General features: G+C 43.1%; 1 protein-coding gene across 1 annotated transcript; it reads left to right on the forward strand.

Moving 5' to 3' along the window:
- Positions 1 to 774: 774 nt before the first annotated feature.
- map1sa (microtubule-associated protein 1Sa) lies at positions 775 to 13,550 on the forward strand. The gene is made up of 7 exons (XM_023424171.2): positions 775 to 953; positions 4,165 to 4,266; positions 5,835 to 5,917; positions 6,474 to 6,614; positions 6,778 to 10,048; positions 10,763 to 10,986; positions 11,074 to 13,550. Exons 1-7 carry the CDS (start codon positions 797 to 799, stop codon positions 11,227 to 11,229), a joined length of 4,134 nt encoding a protein of 1,377 aa, XP_023279939.1. The 5' UTR covers positions 775 to 796; the 3' UTR covers positions 11,230 to 13,550.
- The last annotated feature ends 863 nt before the right edge of the window (positions 13,551 to 14,413 follow it).

The raw sequence follows: 14,413 nt of genomic DNA on the forward strand, positions 1-14,413 counted from the left end.
TGACATAATTAATTTTTATTAATCGGTGTACTACAGAGCTGCACAGTTCACAGCTGTGGACAACAAAAGATTACAACACATTTCAACTGCAACTAAAAATAGCTGTGAATGGAAATAATTATATTTCAACATTTCAACAAACAAACAAACAAACAAAAAACTTGAATATTGAAATTGAAATCCTTGAAAGGTTTTTTAAATAATAAAATTCACAAAACAACATGCATATTTTATACACCACTATATTTATATTTATCTTTTTTCATTTTACTGGAGATTTATTTACTGACAGATATTGCTGTTAATATAGCTACAGATTAATTATGTACATATAGACATTAGATTTAATTATATATTTTGTTTCATGCTTAAAACAAAGTAAGGAAGATCATTTATATAAAAACCAAACACTTGGTGTTTAGTGCCATTTGTTTAAATGACTTTGAGTATTTCAAGCAAAAGTATTTTAAAGCAGAAAACATGTAACGTTTATTCTAAACATTTATTTCAAAACATTTGATCAATAAACTTTAAATATCTACATTTTGTAACTCCATTAAAGTGTTTCCGATTTATTTTCAGCTTAGTTTAAATATGCTGTCGGTCCTGATTTCTTCCTAGCAGCACTTGAACGACCCTCTCTCTTCTGATTCGCCAACGTCTCTCTCTTGCTGCACAGTTCTCTTCTCTGATTGGCCACCTTGGGCGCCAGTTATCACATATTCTCGCCTCTCGACAGAGCAGGGCGGGGCCCGTGTAAGTGTCCCGGTAACGTCATCAGTGGACCGTCCATGCCATGATGGCGGCGGTGGAGCGGGGTGGCGGTCCCGGTTCTTCTCCGAGTTCTTGTCCCGGTTCCTCCCGGTCTGCGGTGGATTACTCGGTGCTGGTGGTGGTGGGGGCACTGCAGCCCGCCGGTCTGCTGGAGCGGCTACTTCGGCAGATAGAGTCAGGTGAGTCGTGGTGAAGATAACCGGCACCGGATCCACAGGGTCCAGACACCCAGCCGCTGCCGTGCGGTCCACAGGGCGGGAAGTCCGCAGGGCCTTTCACAATAAAACCCGTGAGGGGAGCTGACGTCGCTGGTGGTGTTGTGTCCAAACAGCTATAAAAAGTTGCTCCTGCTCGGTTTGTCCCCAGTTTCAGTCCGGGTGAACTCATCTTGTCCCGGGCTCACGGTTCCACCGACACCGTTCAAACTGCACTTTAAAACACTTCCCATGATTAAACAAACAGCAGGGTTATGGCTAGCAGGCTAACGTAGCCACCTCACGGCCACTAGTTTCCTCTTTCCGCCTCTGTTAAAACATTTCTCCCGAAAAGCGCGGCGATGAAATGAGGATACACCCACCGGAGCTATTTCCAACGGGGATCGGCTTCAGACCACATGTCCTGAATGTGGGCCAGAATGTGGCCTAAACTCGGTCTGGTTCGGCTCCGCGGACCCTCCGTTAGTGGGTGTTTACCGTGGGTCTAAATGTTGCCGTGACGTTGTCTTAAGTTAAGCTCCCGGTGAGACTTTCTTTCAAATAACTTATTTAACCTATCTAAACATTTTTTTAAATCATTTTTCAACAGTCAGAATACACAGCCTTATTCCTCCTTGATGAGGCCTTTATTTTGAAAATTCCTACCCAGCGGATGTTTTTATTTTGTTTCTTTAAAGTTGTGTTACCTGTCAGACACCTGTGTAAAGCAGCATCCTGACCTTAATTTCACCAGTTCAACTTCAGTTGGTTTCTATAAATTACGAGAATATAAATGTTAATTTTTTACCTGTAAATCATCACAGGTGTTCATCACATGACCAGTTCATGAATCCAGTAGTTTCACATTCGCTTCATACTCATGGTATCAGTGTAAAATTATGTTTAACTGAAGATGGAGAATAACAGTGAGCACCTCTGGACTGAGGTTCAGTGGAATCAGGAAACTATTGCTTATTTCCTGTATCAGATTATTATTATTATTATTGTTCCGATATAATGATGAAATCTCTAATGTGTCAGAAAAGGATTTCTATGACAGTTTCATAGAGGAGCAGAGGTCAGAGGAGGTTTGGTGTTTTTCTTGGGTTAGGGTTGGATGATAAATTAGTTTAGATCCGGACTGAAGAGGTCGTGTTCAGATGAAAGGTCGTCTCCTGAAGTTTAAAACAAAGTCTGATGAAAACACGACAGATGGCACGTGTTCTCATTTCATTTGGGTTTCTTCTTCTTCAGTCTGTTTTCAACCTGTTTTTCAGTCTGTTTTTTCAGTCTGTTTTACAGTCGGTTTTTCAGTCTGTTTTCAGTCTGTTTTCCAGTCTGTTTACAGTCCGTCTTGTTTGTGGTTGCTGAAAGACAAAAGAGGAAGTGGTGTTACTAAATATTTTCAGCTTCCTGTTTGCTGAGGAGGAAACAGTTAATCTGACAGAGATAGTATAAATGAGGTGGATGTTTCACTCTGTCAGATTCTGTCAGGTTCTGATCATATTTGGGATCTGAAGTTTACACATGAGAAACCTGGTTCTTCACGTCTCTATTTACCTGATCAGATTAGTGTCTGGTCTTCCTGATGTCATCTGGTCTGTGTTCAGTTCAGCCTCTATGTTCCCTACCTGCCAAGAATATACAGACACCTGGATTTAGGTGTTCACAGGCCACAGGATGCAGGTTTTCATTGGAGTACTCTAGGTTTCTTAAACCAGTACCAGATGTTGACATGCAGAACATAACCAGGATAATGTCAGTGAGTAAAGCAGTGAAATCATCAGTCTGCTGCTGTTTGTGCTCAACATGATGAATAATGCAGCGTAGTTAGTTCAGCCTGGATTCACTGAGGCTGAGGACTGAGGAGGATTTAAACACTCCCCTCAGCACTGACGTTTCTTATATTATTTCTGATAAATGGTATAAGAAGGATGTAGGAGCAGTGAGATACAGCCACAACGACACGTTGAAGTCTAATGATTCTTAGTTTATTCAGTGTGAATGATGGAGGTGTGAACAGGACTATAAACTAAACAAGTCTCTCACCCCCCTCTTCACTACAAACACAAACTGACATGAAGCTGCAGCCTCAGTGTTCACTGTGGTCAACAACAGGCGGGTGGAGTCAGTCAGTCATGAGTGGCTGTAGCTGGTTCTGATGACATGCTGTGCAGTTTTAACAACCTACTGCCGGACTGTGAGGGCAGTTTGTTCAGCAGTTTACAGCCTGATGATAAACTACGACAGCTTCCTCCATTTTGGCCTCTCTGACTCTCCGTCCACTCAGGAAATAAACACTTTGTTGCATCTTGTTGACTGGAGAACAGGTGTTGACAGACCAGGTGAGGTCTGACAGGTGAAACACAAGGAGACATGTTCCACCCACATGTTTAACTTAATGTGCAGCCGTGACTCGTACATGTTCCGAACAGTCAGACATGAACAGTGTGTTTGAGGCTGATGTCAGTGTGATATTAATGGAACCTTACATCAGAGCTGTTTCGTGTGTGTGTGTGTGTGTGTGTGTGTGTGTGTGTGTGTGTGTGTGTGTGTGTCAGCTGATGTTTGTGACTGTGACTGTTGTGTTAACTGATGAGCCGGCTGATTCTCTACAGTTACATTGATGATCACACTGAGAGCCTGAGGAAACTGCTGATTCACTGCTACACACACACACGCACACACACACACACACACACACACACTGTGATGGAGACACACTCATGATCTGAGAGGTGCAGTGATTGGAAAATTTCATCCAGAGCAACTAATGGTTGTTTTCATTGATTAATCTGCCGATCATTTTCTCTTGTAACGATTGTTTTTTTTAATTAATCAATTCTTTGATGATCGATTGATGGTTTCAGATGTGACTTGTTGAGGTCTTCAGTCACATAGTTATTCAGAGATGTCATGTGACACGTGGGTCATTCATCCAATCAGAGTTGAGCTGAAGCTGGTCAGAAACACAAAGTGGCTGAAGTCTGACATCACAAATAAAACATGTCAACGTTGTGTTTGCTCCAGTTTAACATGATGGTGAATCAGAAACAATCTGTATAAAACCAGGGTGAGATGACCTGAACGATGCAGACCAGGTGCTTTCTGGGACATGTGGGGTACAGTGATCAAACAAGATCTCATCAATATAAATGATAATTAAGTGGTCAGTGTGTTATTGTGTGTGTTTCAGGTGTGCGCTGCTGGCCTGTAGACCTGGATGTGTCTGTTCTGGATCAGCAGCTGAAACTCTTCGTGTCCAGGCACTCTGCCTTCCTGTCAGAGGACGTCCGAGGTGAGACAACACAAGTGTCCCTGCAGGTTTCAGTCTCTGTTGTGGTTCATTCTGAGGTCAGAGGTCAGGGCTCTGCAGCTGTCTCTGGACCATTGGTTTAAACTCATTCACAGACAGTAACAGGACATGAGTCAGGTTTCACTCAGGTTACAACTGAAACAAACCTGAACCTGTCTTGTCTCCTCCTCTGTGTGAACATGAGTTGACTGGGGGAGATAAACAGCTGGAGGAGCTGATTCTCATTCGCTGCCATTAAACCACAGAAGAAGAAGAGATCATTAAAGTGTTAGTTGTGGTTTAGTTGTGAGGTTGTGTGAGGTAGTCATGTACAGTCAGTGTGTTACCTGTTTTTCACTTTTAAAAGACGCCCACCACAACAATCCAACATCTGCTTAAAGACGCTTCATGTAGAATATTCTCAGCTCTTTATCTTCCCGACAAAACAGCACCTCGCTTTGGCACTACATTTTCTCATAATAGAGACCAATCAGAAAGTCAGACGAAGAAGAAGTTTGAGTTTAGTGATTTTAATGAAAGTCACAGAGGTCAGAGGTCAACACCCCTCAGAGGTAGGATGACATCTGTTTCTCAGACTGAGCAGTTATTTTAAAAACTGTGTCTGTATGCAGTCAGCTGACACTGCTGAACAGCCTGTAGACACACACACACACACACACACTCTGCAGTCATGTGATGGTCTCAGAGGTCTGGATCTTTAATTAGATGATTGACCTCGGCAGCCAATCGGGACACTCGGATGCTGAGGCTCGTTAAAGTCTGTGATGTCATCAGACTGATAACAAGGAGGAAACTGACAGCCCTCTGAGAGAGAACAGACTGTTAACTTCATAACCACCTCTGCAGCTGTTGTTATGGTAACCACATGACCAGTTGACAGGAAGGAAGCAGAGGACTTCCTGTTCCTACTTCCCTAACCCTTCACTCAGAGTCCAGACCATGTGACTGGTTCCTGATCAGATCCTGGACCTGGTGTTTCCTGTGAACCAACTCTGTTAGAGATGGATCCCGGACTTGGACCTGCAGGTCTTCAGTGAATCCAGGTCCCTCCATTAAAAGATTTTAAAAAGGTGTTGAAAGTGTTTTCACATCCGTGGCCTCTGACTGTCAGACATTCATCCTCTTGTTACACAAAAACCTCGTTAACAGATTCTTTTCTAAAATGAGTTTGTCAGTCTCCGGCCTCTGATCCAGATCCACACGGATCGTCAGACCACATAGACAACAGTGTTCACATGGACTGTGACAAACCTGGTTATTGTTCTGTGAATGTGAAGGTGTGTGTCATCCTCTCATCCGCCATGTTCTGTACCCACAGAAACAAACTTTATTGGCAGTTATTTTGATAATTGATTATTCATTTTGATTGATTTATTGAATAGTCCAGCCTTTTCATATTCACATATTTGCCAGTTTTCATCAATTAATCAAAAAATTAATTTTTATGTTGGACCTCACTCTAGAATCTATAGTGTGAGACTAAAGATTGTTTTTAGATGTGAGCAGGTGTCAGTCTTTAGTTTATAGCAGCTGATGTTTTGTTCTTGCAGGTCAGAGGACTCTGCAGCACAGTGGAGACGTCCTGGACACTCAGGTGGTCGTGAATCCAGCTCATGACTTCGTCTGCTCAGAGGTGAGACCATCGGAAACAGATGCAGAGATAAAACCAGAGTTCTCTCATAAAAGTTCATATATCTGAGCCAAGTGAAAAGAGTGTCACATTTAGTGTCTGTCTGCGATTCCCAAACATAGGCTCTACATGGGCGGCTTGTCCAGGTAGATTAAGACTTCTTCAGGTAAATTAAGACCTGTCCAGGTAGACAGAATCACTGGGTTTCAGTTTAGGTAAATCTGACCTTGTTCCACTCTTTGCAAACCAACTAACTAGTTTCTCTGTGGTCTACCGATAGCCTGCATGTGAGGCATTTAGGAAACATCTGTAAATTGTAGCTGCAGAGACGAACCTCGGTTACACTCTCCCCCTCTAAACTGAATGAAAGAGTTTGCCTGATCATGTGCCTGAAGCTGTAACAGCATTTATTCCTTCTGCTGCACACAAATCCTACTGAGCAGTTTGAACCGTGTTAATCAATGTGAGCTGCTCGAAACTGGAATAATCTGTGGATCAGATCACATCCCTGCAGTTCACCCTCTGTGTATGAACTGATATGAGTGTTTCCTGTGTGTAGGTCAGGCGTCTGGTCTGTGATTCATCTCGACACAAGCTGTTGGTTCTGGCTGGTCAGTGTGTCGAGGAGACGGGGGACATTGTGTTACCGAAAGGCTGTTTCTCTCTCAATGACTTCATCCACATATTTGCTGATGATGAGGTGAGAATCTGTCAGCCTGTTGTGGTGTTTTATCTGATATTTATCTCACTTTAGTTTTAAAGTGACTGACTGCTGTTTCAGAATAACAACAACAAACAACAAATCAGAATATCTGTTATTATTATAGTTTTTTAACAGGTAACTTCTTTGTGTGTGGATATAGGTTGGAGACTTGATGAGCTCAGTAGACCCAGTGGTGAAGGCCAGCCTCACCCTCAGCTGTCCAAACTACGGTCTTTGGAAGGACTATGGTCTGTTGGAGAAACACAACCTTCAAGACTTCATAAACATCCAGATCAACCCTCCCTCCATCCTCCCAGAAATGGAGGGTCTGCAGGAGTTCACAGAATACCTCTCAGAGTCGCTGGAGCCTGAGTCACCCTTTGACCTCCTGGAGCCTCCAAGCACTGTGGGCTTCCTGAAACTCTCTCGGCCCTGCTGCTACATCTTCCCCGGTGGGAGGGGGGACTCTGCCTTCTTTGCTGTGAACGGCTTTAACATCCTGGTGAATGGCGGCTCTGACCCACGCTCCTGTTTCTGGAAACTGGTTCGACACCTGGACAGAATTGACTCTGTACTCCTTACCCACATCGGTGTGGACAATCTCCCCGGACTGAACAGTCTGCTGCTGAGGAAAGTAGCCGAGCAAGAAGACGAGTCTGCTGGATCTCAGACTGAAGAGGACTGGATGAAAAACCTCATCTCTCCTGAGATCGGAGTGGTTTTCCTCAATGTTCCTGACAGATTGAAGTCCATTCAGGGAGATCCAAGTGAGCTGAGGAGCTGTGACCAGGTCGCGCTCACTCTGCAGCACTTACAAAGACTGGCAATCAAACCTGAACTTCTCAGCCGGTTTAACGGACCCGTTATAGAACCAGTTATCTTGTTTCAAAAGATGGGAGTCGGCCGTCTGGAGCTGTACACTCTGAATCCTGTCAATGGAAGTAAAGAATTTGAAGCTTTGATGCAGACTTGGCCCAACAACGGATCAAATGTAAAGGGCTCAAATCTTCCACTACCATGCCTTGTTTCCATTTGTGCTTTGCTGGTCTGGCATCCATCCAGCCCTCAGGAGAAGATCATCCGTGTCCTTTTCCCAGGGTGCACGCCACAGACCAAAATTCTGGATGGACTTGACAAACTCAGACATCTAGATTTCCTTAAACATCCATCAGTGTGTTTGAAGGACCTAGAAACATCCAAAACTGAGAAGCAACCAAAAAGAGCAGAGAGTCGGGAAAGCCTTAAGTCCCATCCAAAGGACTTCAGACCAAATAGTGCCTTGCAGAAAGACAAGCTTGGACGAGTAGATGTCAAAAAACAGGAGGTGAAAACAAAGCCAAAGGCAGCAGGTGACACTGCACCTAAAGACAGGAAGGATTGGGAAGAAAAGGCCAAATTAAAGGACGGAGATGTTAGATCAAAGCCACCGAAACCTGCTGAAAAACTTGTTCCAAAGAAAGACGTGTTAAAAGAAGAAAAAAAGGAAGTGAAAAAGAAGGATGAGAGGATTCTTGCTGCTGCTGTAAAGAGTGACGAGAGTGCAGAGAAAAAGAAAGAACTTGTAAAGAAGGAACCTATGAGTACAAAACCAAAGAAAGACATTAAACCTGAACCAAAAAAAGAGAGCAAGAGGGATGTAAAGACAGAGGAGAAGAAAACGACAAAACCAGCCATTAAAGAAGTGAAGAAAACAACAAGTGGTGCTTCGAGTGCAGCATCAACAGCAAGCACAGAACTTAAAAAAACTTCGGGAAAGAGTGGGACTCTAAAGAAAGATGGGACACTTCAAAAGAAAGATACTTTGAACAAAGGAACAAAGGGTAAGCCCGGTTCAAAGGACCAGGAAAACCAGAAGGAGGCTGATCGCTCCAAGGTGTCAACACCTGAGGACATGACGGCCGAGTTTGAAAGACTCAGATTGGAAGACAATGACAGTGGAAACCGCGGACAAAAAGCCATGGCAGTCGCAAATTCTGATGGAGCAAAGGCCAATGGGAACCAGACCTTGACAGTAGAGAGTCCCGAAATGTTTCGCTGCATGGACATAAACCAGGAAATGGCCGCTGCCTCTTCACCTCTAGCCAAAACACCAAAAAGTGATCTCAGTGTTAACTTTGATCTTACTCCGACTGCATACCAGCCGGTCGTGGGATCCCTGAAAAATGGACCAGATGACTTTTGTGTGAGCTCAGAAGAGAAAACTCTAGAGCTGGTCTCTCCTGCAGATTCCGCCCCTAATAGTGCAGGACATACCCCTTTTCATCAGTCCCCTGAAGAGGACATTAGGTGTTTGGGTGAAGATAGCAGCCTCGGGGCGAGAGGGTCCAGTCTGGGCTTCGAAGATTACAACCAGGGAGGATCTTGTAGGACCTCAGACCTGGGATCCCTGAGGGAGGGCCTGGAAAACTCCACATCCTCTCAGGATAAACAGTCCAGCCTTCTGACTCTCAGTCCTTTCAAGGACCTGATGCCAGACTCCTCTCCCACCATGACCTCCATGCCTGCGGAGGTTGGCTCGCCTCACTCTACAGAAGTTGATGAATCCCTATCAGTTTCTTTAGAGCAAGTGGTACCACCTACTGCAGTGTCACCCAAAGGACCCATGGGAGACAGAGTCTACTCCAACGGACATGTTAGTGACACAGACTCCACCACAGGTATGGCCCTACCTCTGAGGTCATCCCATAATGGGCGTTGTGGAAATGGATCAGAGGAGCACATCCATGGGATGTCAGAACTGACCTCAGATGTTCCACATGATGTTGATCTGTGTCTGGTATCACCTTGTGAGTTCCAGCACCCCAAGACCCCAGAGAGCCATCAGCAACATGTCAGCCCCAGTCTCACCACTGGCATTTCACCAGACATCTCCGACAATAACAACCACTCCCAGGATCAGAGCAGCAGCGAATGCCCTTCAGCCTACAGCCAGGAAACTCCGCCTACATCAGTTAGCGACTCTCTGCCTACGGCCACAGACTCTGATGTCCCCCCTGGTACAGACGACTGTCCTTCCATCACTGAAGACGTTGACTCTGATGATGACTCCAGCAGCCTCTTTCTGCCCAGTCATCCACAAGATCATCCCAATCTGCAGTACACCCACAGGGCTGGGCAACTTTCTTCCCATGACCCACCACCAGCCCCGGTCAAGGATCTGCCTCCATTACCGCCCCAGCCTGGAGCCTGCATGGCGGATTCAGAGGCCAATGGATCAAGCAAAAGTCTGAAGAGTTCAGCTGCCAAGACTAAGAAACCATCAGGTACGATGCAGAAGGGAACCTCTGGAAGTAACACAGCCCAGAATGGAAAGTCCAAGGCTGGCAGTTCAACAGGGTCAATAAAGATGACCTCCAACCTCGACATAAAGTCATCATCCCGAAATTCACTTGGTGGATCCAGAATCGGAACTGCAAAACTACCCTCCTCAGGTAGGCCTGAAATACTTAGACACAAAATATCATAGAGGAAATTTCAGATCAACTGATTCTTGGACCAACTGTGATCTACAGGGTATTGGTCAAATCTGTTTGCTGCTGCTGGAAGGTAACTCAAGAAAGCAGTGTACTCCAAACTAAGTTCTTACCCCAAGGCCCGCTTACTCTGCCCCCCCAAGCTTTCATCCACATCTGGTCAGTGTCGTACACTGGTCCACTATATCTCTCATGTGTTGACTTGAAGACTCTCTTGATAGTTTTGACAATCTAGCCACATAAAGGAGTCTCACTGGGATGCTTCAGGTGGTCCCCATTGCATTGGCAGTGTCTAACATGGATTATGGATTTTCATTGTAAGTTTTTGTACCTTTTGACCCTGTGTACAACTCAGAGTTGAACTTGAACGGGGACAATGGTTCTTGATCACAACTAGATTATGAACCTGAAAGCTTGGGATGCTTTGGGGTTGGAGTTAGTGGTGTTTCCAAAGTCCAGCATCAGAAAACAAAAACACATTTTGTGTTAGAGACATTTTTCTATCCTGTTAACAGTTCAGTTGTGTTCATGTTGTTGGTGTAAAATGACTGACCAGTTATTTCTGGAGAAACGTTTTCGCACTAATGTCACTGCAGTCAGTTTTGTCTTGCAGCTCCATCTGGTGGCCATTTGTGGAGCTGTTATAATCTCATTCTTCTCACTTGTGTCCAGCCTCCAAAGTCTCAGGTTCTGCGGGTTCTGAGGGTTATGCGGTCTACGTGGACCTGGCCTACCTGCCGTCCATCAGTGCCTCCTCCACCGTGGACCTAGAGTTCTTCAGACGCCTTCGTTCCTCATATTATATCGTCAGCGGAGATGACCCAGTGAAGGAGGTGTCGATGAGGAGCATCCTGGACTCGCTGCTGGAGGGGAAGAGCAGCTGGCCGGATGTCCAGGTTGGTGAAGATGCTGAGGGAGGTTTGTCGTCTTTGCCTTCTTATGATCTGTTCCCTGATTAGTCTGTTCTTCTGACCTGTCCTCAGGTGACTCTGATCCCAACATTTGATTCACTGGCGATGCATGAGTGGTACCAGGAGACTCACGACCGGCAGAGGGAGCTGTCTGTCACTGTGCTGGGCAGCAACAGCACCGTGGCCATGCAGGACGAGACCTTCCCCGCCTGCAAGGTTGAGTTCTGAGCCCCGCCCTTTCAAAGCCCTGCCCATCTCACATCTGAACAGGTGGAGGAGGAGTAGACTTTTAATGTTGCTATGGTTACAGCCACTCTCGCTGTTGGTCTAAAGGTCTATGATTTAAAAGTTAAAGTGAAGATTGTAGTCTCTTACATAAGAAACCATTTCCTTCACCTGTGTGACATCATCATATGGTTCTCACCTGTCCTTACTTGTTGTTTTTTCTCTGCTGGATCAGACCTGCTAACAAACATTAGCTCGTTAGCAGCAGGTGTTTTCCATTTTGTCCTGATTTCCATCAAATAAACAGATGAACAATGTTTAATAAATACAAAAAGTAATCCTTGATTCAGTTCATGTCTGAAGCTAAGACTGAAAACAAACTGTCTCTTCATTCCAGATGATTTCATCATTAAAAGACGAGACCTTGTGATAATGTACGTCACAGAATCAGGACATATGTGACCTGTATCTCCTAATTACACAATCTTTATTGTGTAATTTATCTGATAATTACAATATCTTTATCTCATATTTACACAAACGCACAATTACAAGATTTTGTCTTGTAATTGCACAATTTTTATTTTATAATTCCAACATTTTATTCCACAATCATGATCACAATCTTTATGTCGTAGTTTTTACCATGGAATGACATGATTTTTGTCTTTTAATCTTTTGTTGAATTTCTGGATGGTTCAATCATTTTTCTTGTAATTACACAAAGGATATTTATTTCATAATTAATCTGTCTTTAATTCTCAGACCTTCAGCTCATTGTCACAGGAGTTTTAGACTTCGCAGTGAAAAGAACAGGTTGCTCAGTGTTGATCTGATCCAGCAGAGACAGAAACTCTGAATCTTCTCACTGTAGAGATGAAGACGTGTGTGAGACCAGCTGAGGTTAAACGCAGACCTCAGATCTGATCACCTGTTTGTAGTGAAGCACAATCAGCTGTTTTTATTCTCACTGTGGTGTTGTTGTTGTTGATTGTTATGGTCTGACTGTTGTAACACACACAGCAGACCGTCATGTTTCCCCCTGTGTGTGGTCTGTGGACTACATTACCCATGAGCCACAGCTGTTGAATTCATCCTGTGAGATCAGTCTCACCCTTCAGTCTGGAGCTCTCTGATTGGATGGTTCTGACAGCGGTGCATTTCTGGGATATGTAGTTTGTAAGTCTGAGGGGGAAATCAATAATCGATTATCAGAATTATCAGTTTCCATTCAGAACGTTCCATCATTATTATTATTATTATTATTATTGTTTTTTTTATGTAGAAACGACTGAAACCATGAAGATAAAACTTGACCGTCCTTTTTCATTTCACAAAACATCAAAACACATGTTTCAATTTTTAACTTATTTATTTATTTTGAATTTTTTTGAATTTTTTTTTTTTTTAAATTCACATCCACGAGTCTCAACTTTGGTACGAGCTCGTCACGTCTCATCCCCAAAATTAATTTTTAAAAATCTTTTTTTCACGTCCAGTTTTATGAAAACAGAATATTGATCAGTGAACCTTTAACCTGATCCGAGTTCAGGGAAGTTAATGTAATCTTATAACTTATTGAAACAGACGGTTTTATTGGACGATATGAAGCTGAGTGACTGTTAAAGGACCAGTCTGATGTTTTTATTAACACGTTCTGGTTCGTTTGTTTTCTGTTTAATCAAATCAAATGAGAGTTTTCAACAATAAAGTTCAAATATTCAGAGATAAAAGTCGTAATCTTCTTTAAATTACATTATCATTTAAAGAAGAAATCATATTTTAAATAAATATGTTAACTAAATATTGTCTGTTTTTAGTTCAATAACAAAGAGCGCGACACACTGAACACAAGCCAATAAGAACACAGGTCAGTTTTATTTATATAGTTTATACAGAGTCAAATATACAGGAGTCCAGTGATTTTAGTTTATTTTTAATATGTGATCAGATATCAGCTGTTAGCCTAGCTTCAGCCTTATGTTAATTATTAGCCACCAGTTCATTTTCCAACAACACTAATGAGCAGTCAACAGTCATCTGAGCCGAGTGTGTGCGTGGTTGTTTTATCAGACTGATGTTGAGCTCTCAGTGATTGTGACTTTATTTTTGTAGTAATCAGATTTCATTTGATTCAAACTTTAAATTCATGTCCGCGTCTGAAGACTTTCATTTACGACGTTATTCTCTTAATATTTAATTTTTTTGATCTCAGATATTTTAATCAGACAACCTGAAGACCCTCCTCCCCCAAACTCACACACAGGAAATTTGTCTTGTAACACTAATTTTAATTGATCTTTCAAAATAAAAGTAGACCTTTACCTATGTGTCTGCAGTGTGTTTTATTATGAAAATGGTGTGTTTATTTGTCAACAGCTGATTTTAACAAACGTTATGAACATTATTATTGTGTTTGATAAACATAATGTTTATAAATCGTTTTATATATTGTCTGTTGGTTGGTTTGTTTGTCTGTCTGTCTGTCTGTCTGTCTGTCTGTCTGTCAGCAGGATCACGCCAAAATTACTAAACTGATCTGAATGAGACTTGGTGGAGGTCTGAATTCTGGCGCTGATTCAGTTCTTCCTGAACACTGTGAGACAGAACATGTTTCCATCTGGTTTTTCATCCGGTGCAGGTCTTTGGTCCTGGTCCAGATTATTATCTTGACTGATGAAAATCAGGGTCTGGTCGTGGTGTTTGTGCTGGGTGCTGGTCTAGTTCCAGGATCCTGCTGCCGTCTGCTGGACTCACAACGCAAACACAGCTGTCACTGATCAACATCATTTATCAACATCTTTCATGTCTGTTCACATTGACTGTTAGTTATATATGTGTACATGATATATAATATGTAACAAATAACATAAAGGCTCCAAACCAACAATGCTTATAATAATACTTACTTTATACTATATTACATTTCATGTTTTCAGTTTCTCGTTAGTTTGATTTTTTTCGTCTCCTCTCTCGTTTCCTTTCATGTTTCCTTTTCTCCTGTCAAGTTTCCTTATGTCCTTTCTAGTTTCCATGTTACCTTGTCTTGTTTCCTTCTCTCTTGTCTCCTAGGCTATTGTTTCCTTCTTTCCTCTCTTGTTTCCTTCAATCCCTTTTTTGTTTCCTTTTCCTTCTGCTGTCTCGTATATTACACCCCCCCCCCCCCCCCCCCCCTCCGGTGGGCGGG

The sequence above is a fragment of the Seriola lalandi genome, unplaced genomic scaffold (assembly GCF_002814215.2).
Source record: "Seriola lalandi dorsalis isolate HSWRI2012SDOR001 ecotype SW California unplaced genomic scaffold, Sedor1 jcf7180002054722, whole genome shotgun sequence".
NCBI classification, from domain to species: domain Eukaryota; kingdom Metazoa; phylum Chordata; class Actinopteri; order Carangiformes; family Carangidae; genus Seriola; species Seriola lalandi.

Coding starts and splice junctions, on each gene's coding strand:
- map1sa (XM_023424171.2), top strand. CDS start 797: ATGATGGCGGCGGTGGAGCGGGGTGGCGGTCCCGGTTCTTCTCCGAGT. Junction 4,267..5,834: donor CCTGTCAGAGGACGTCCGAG/GTGAGACAACAC, acceptor TTGTTCTTGCAG/GTCAGAGGACTCTGCAGCAC. Junction 10,049..10,762: donor TGCAAAACTACCCTCCTCAG/GTAGGCCTGAAA, acceptor ACTTGTGTCCAG/CCTCCAAAGTCTCAGGTTCT.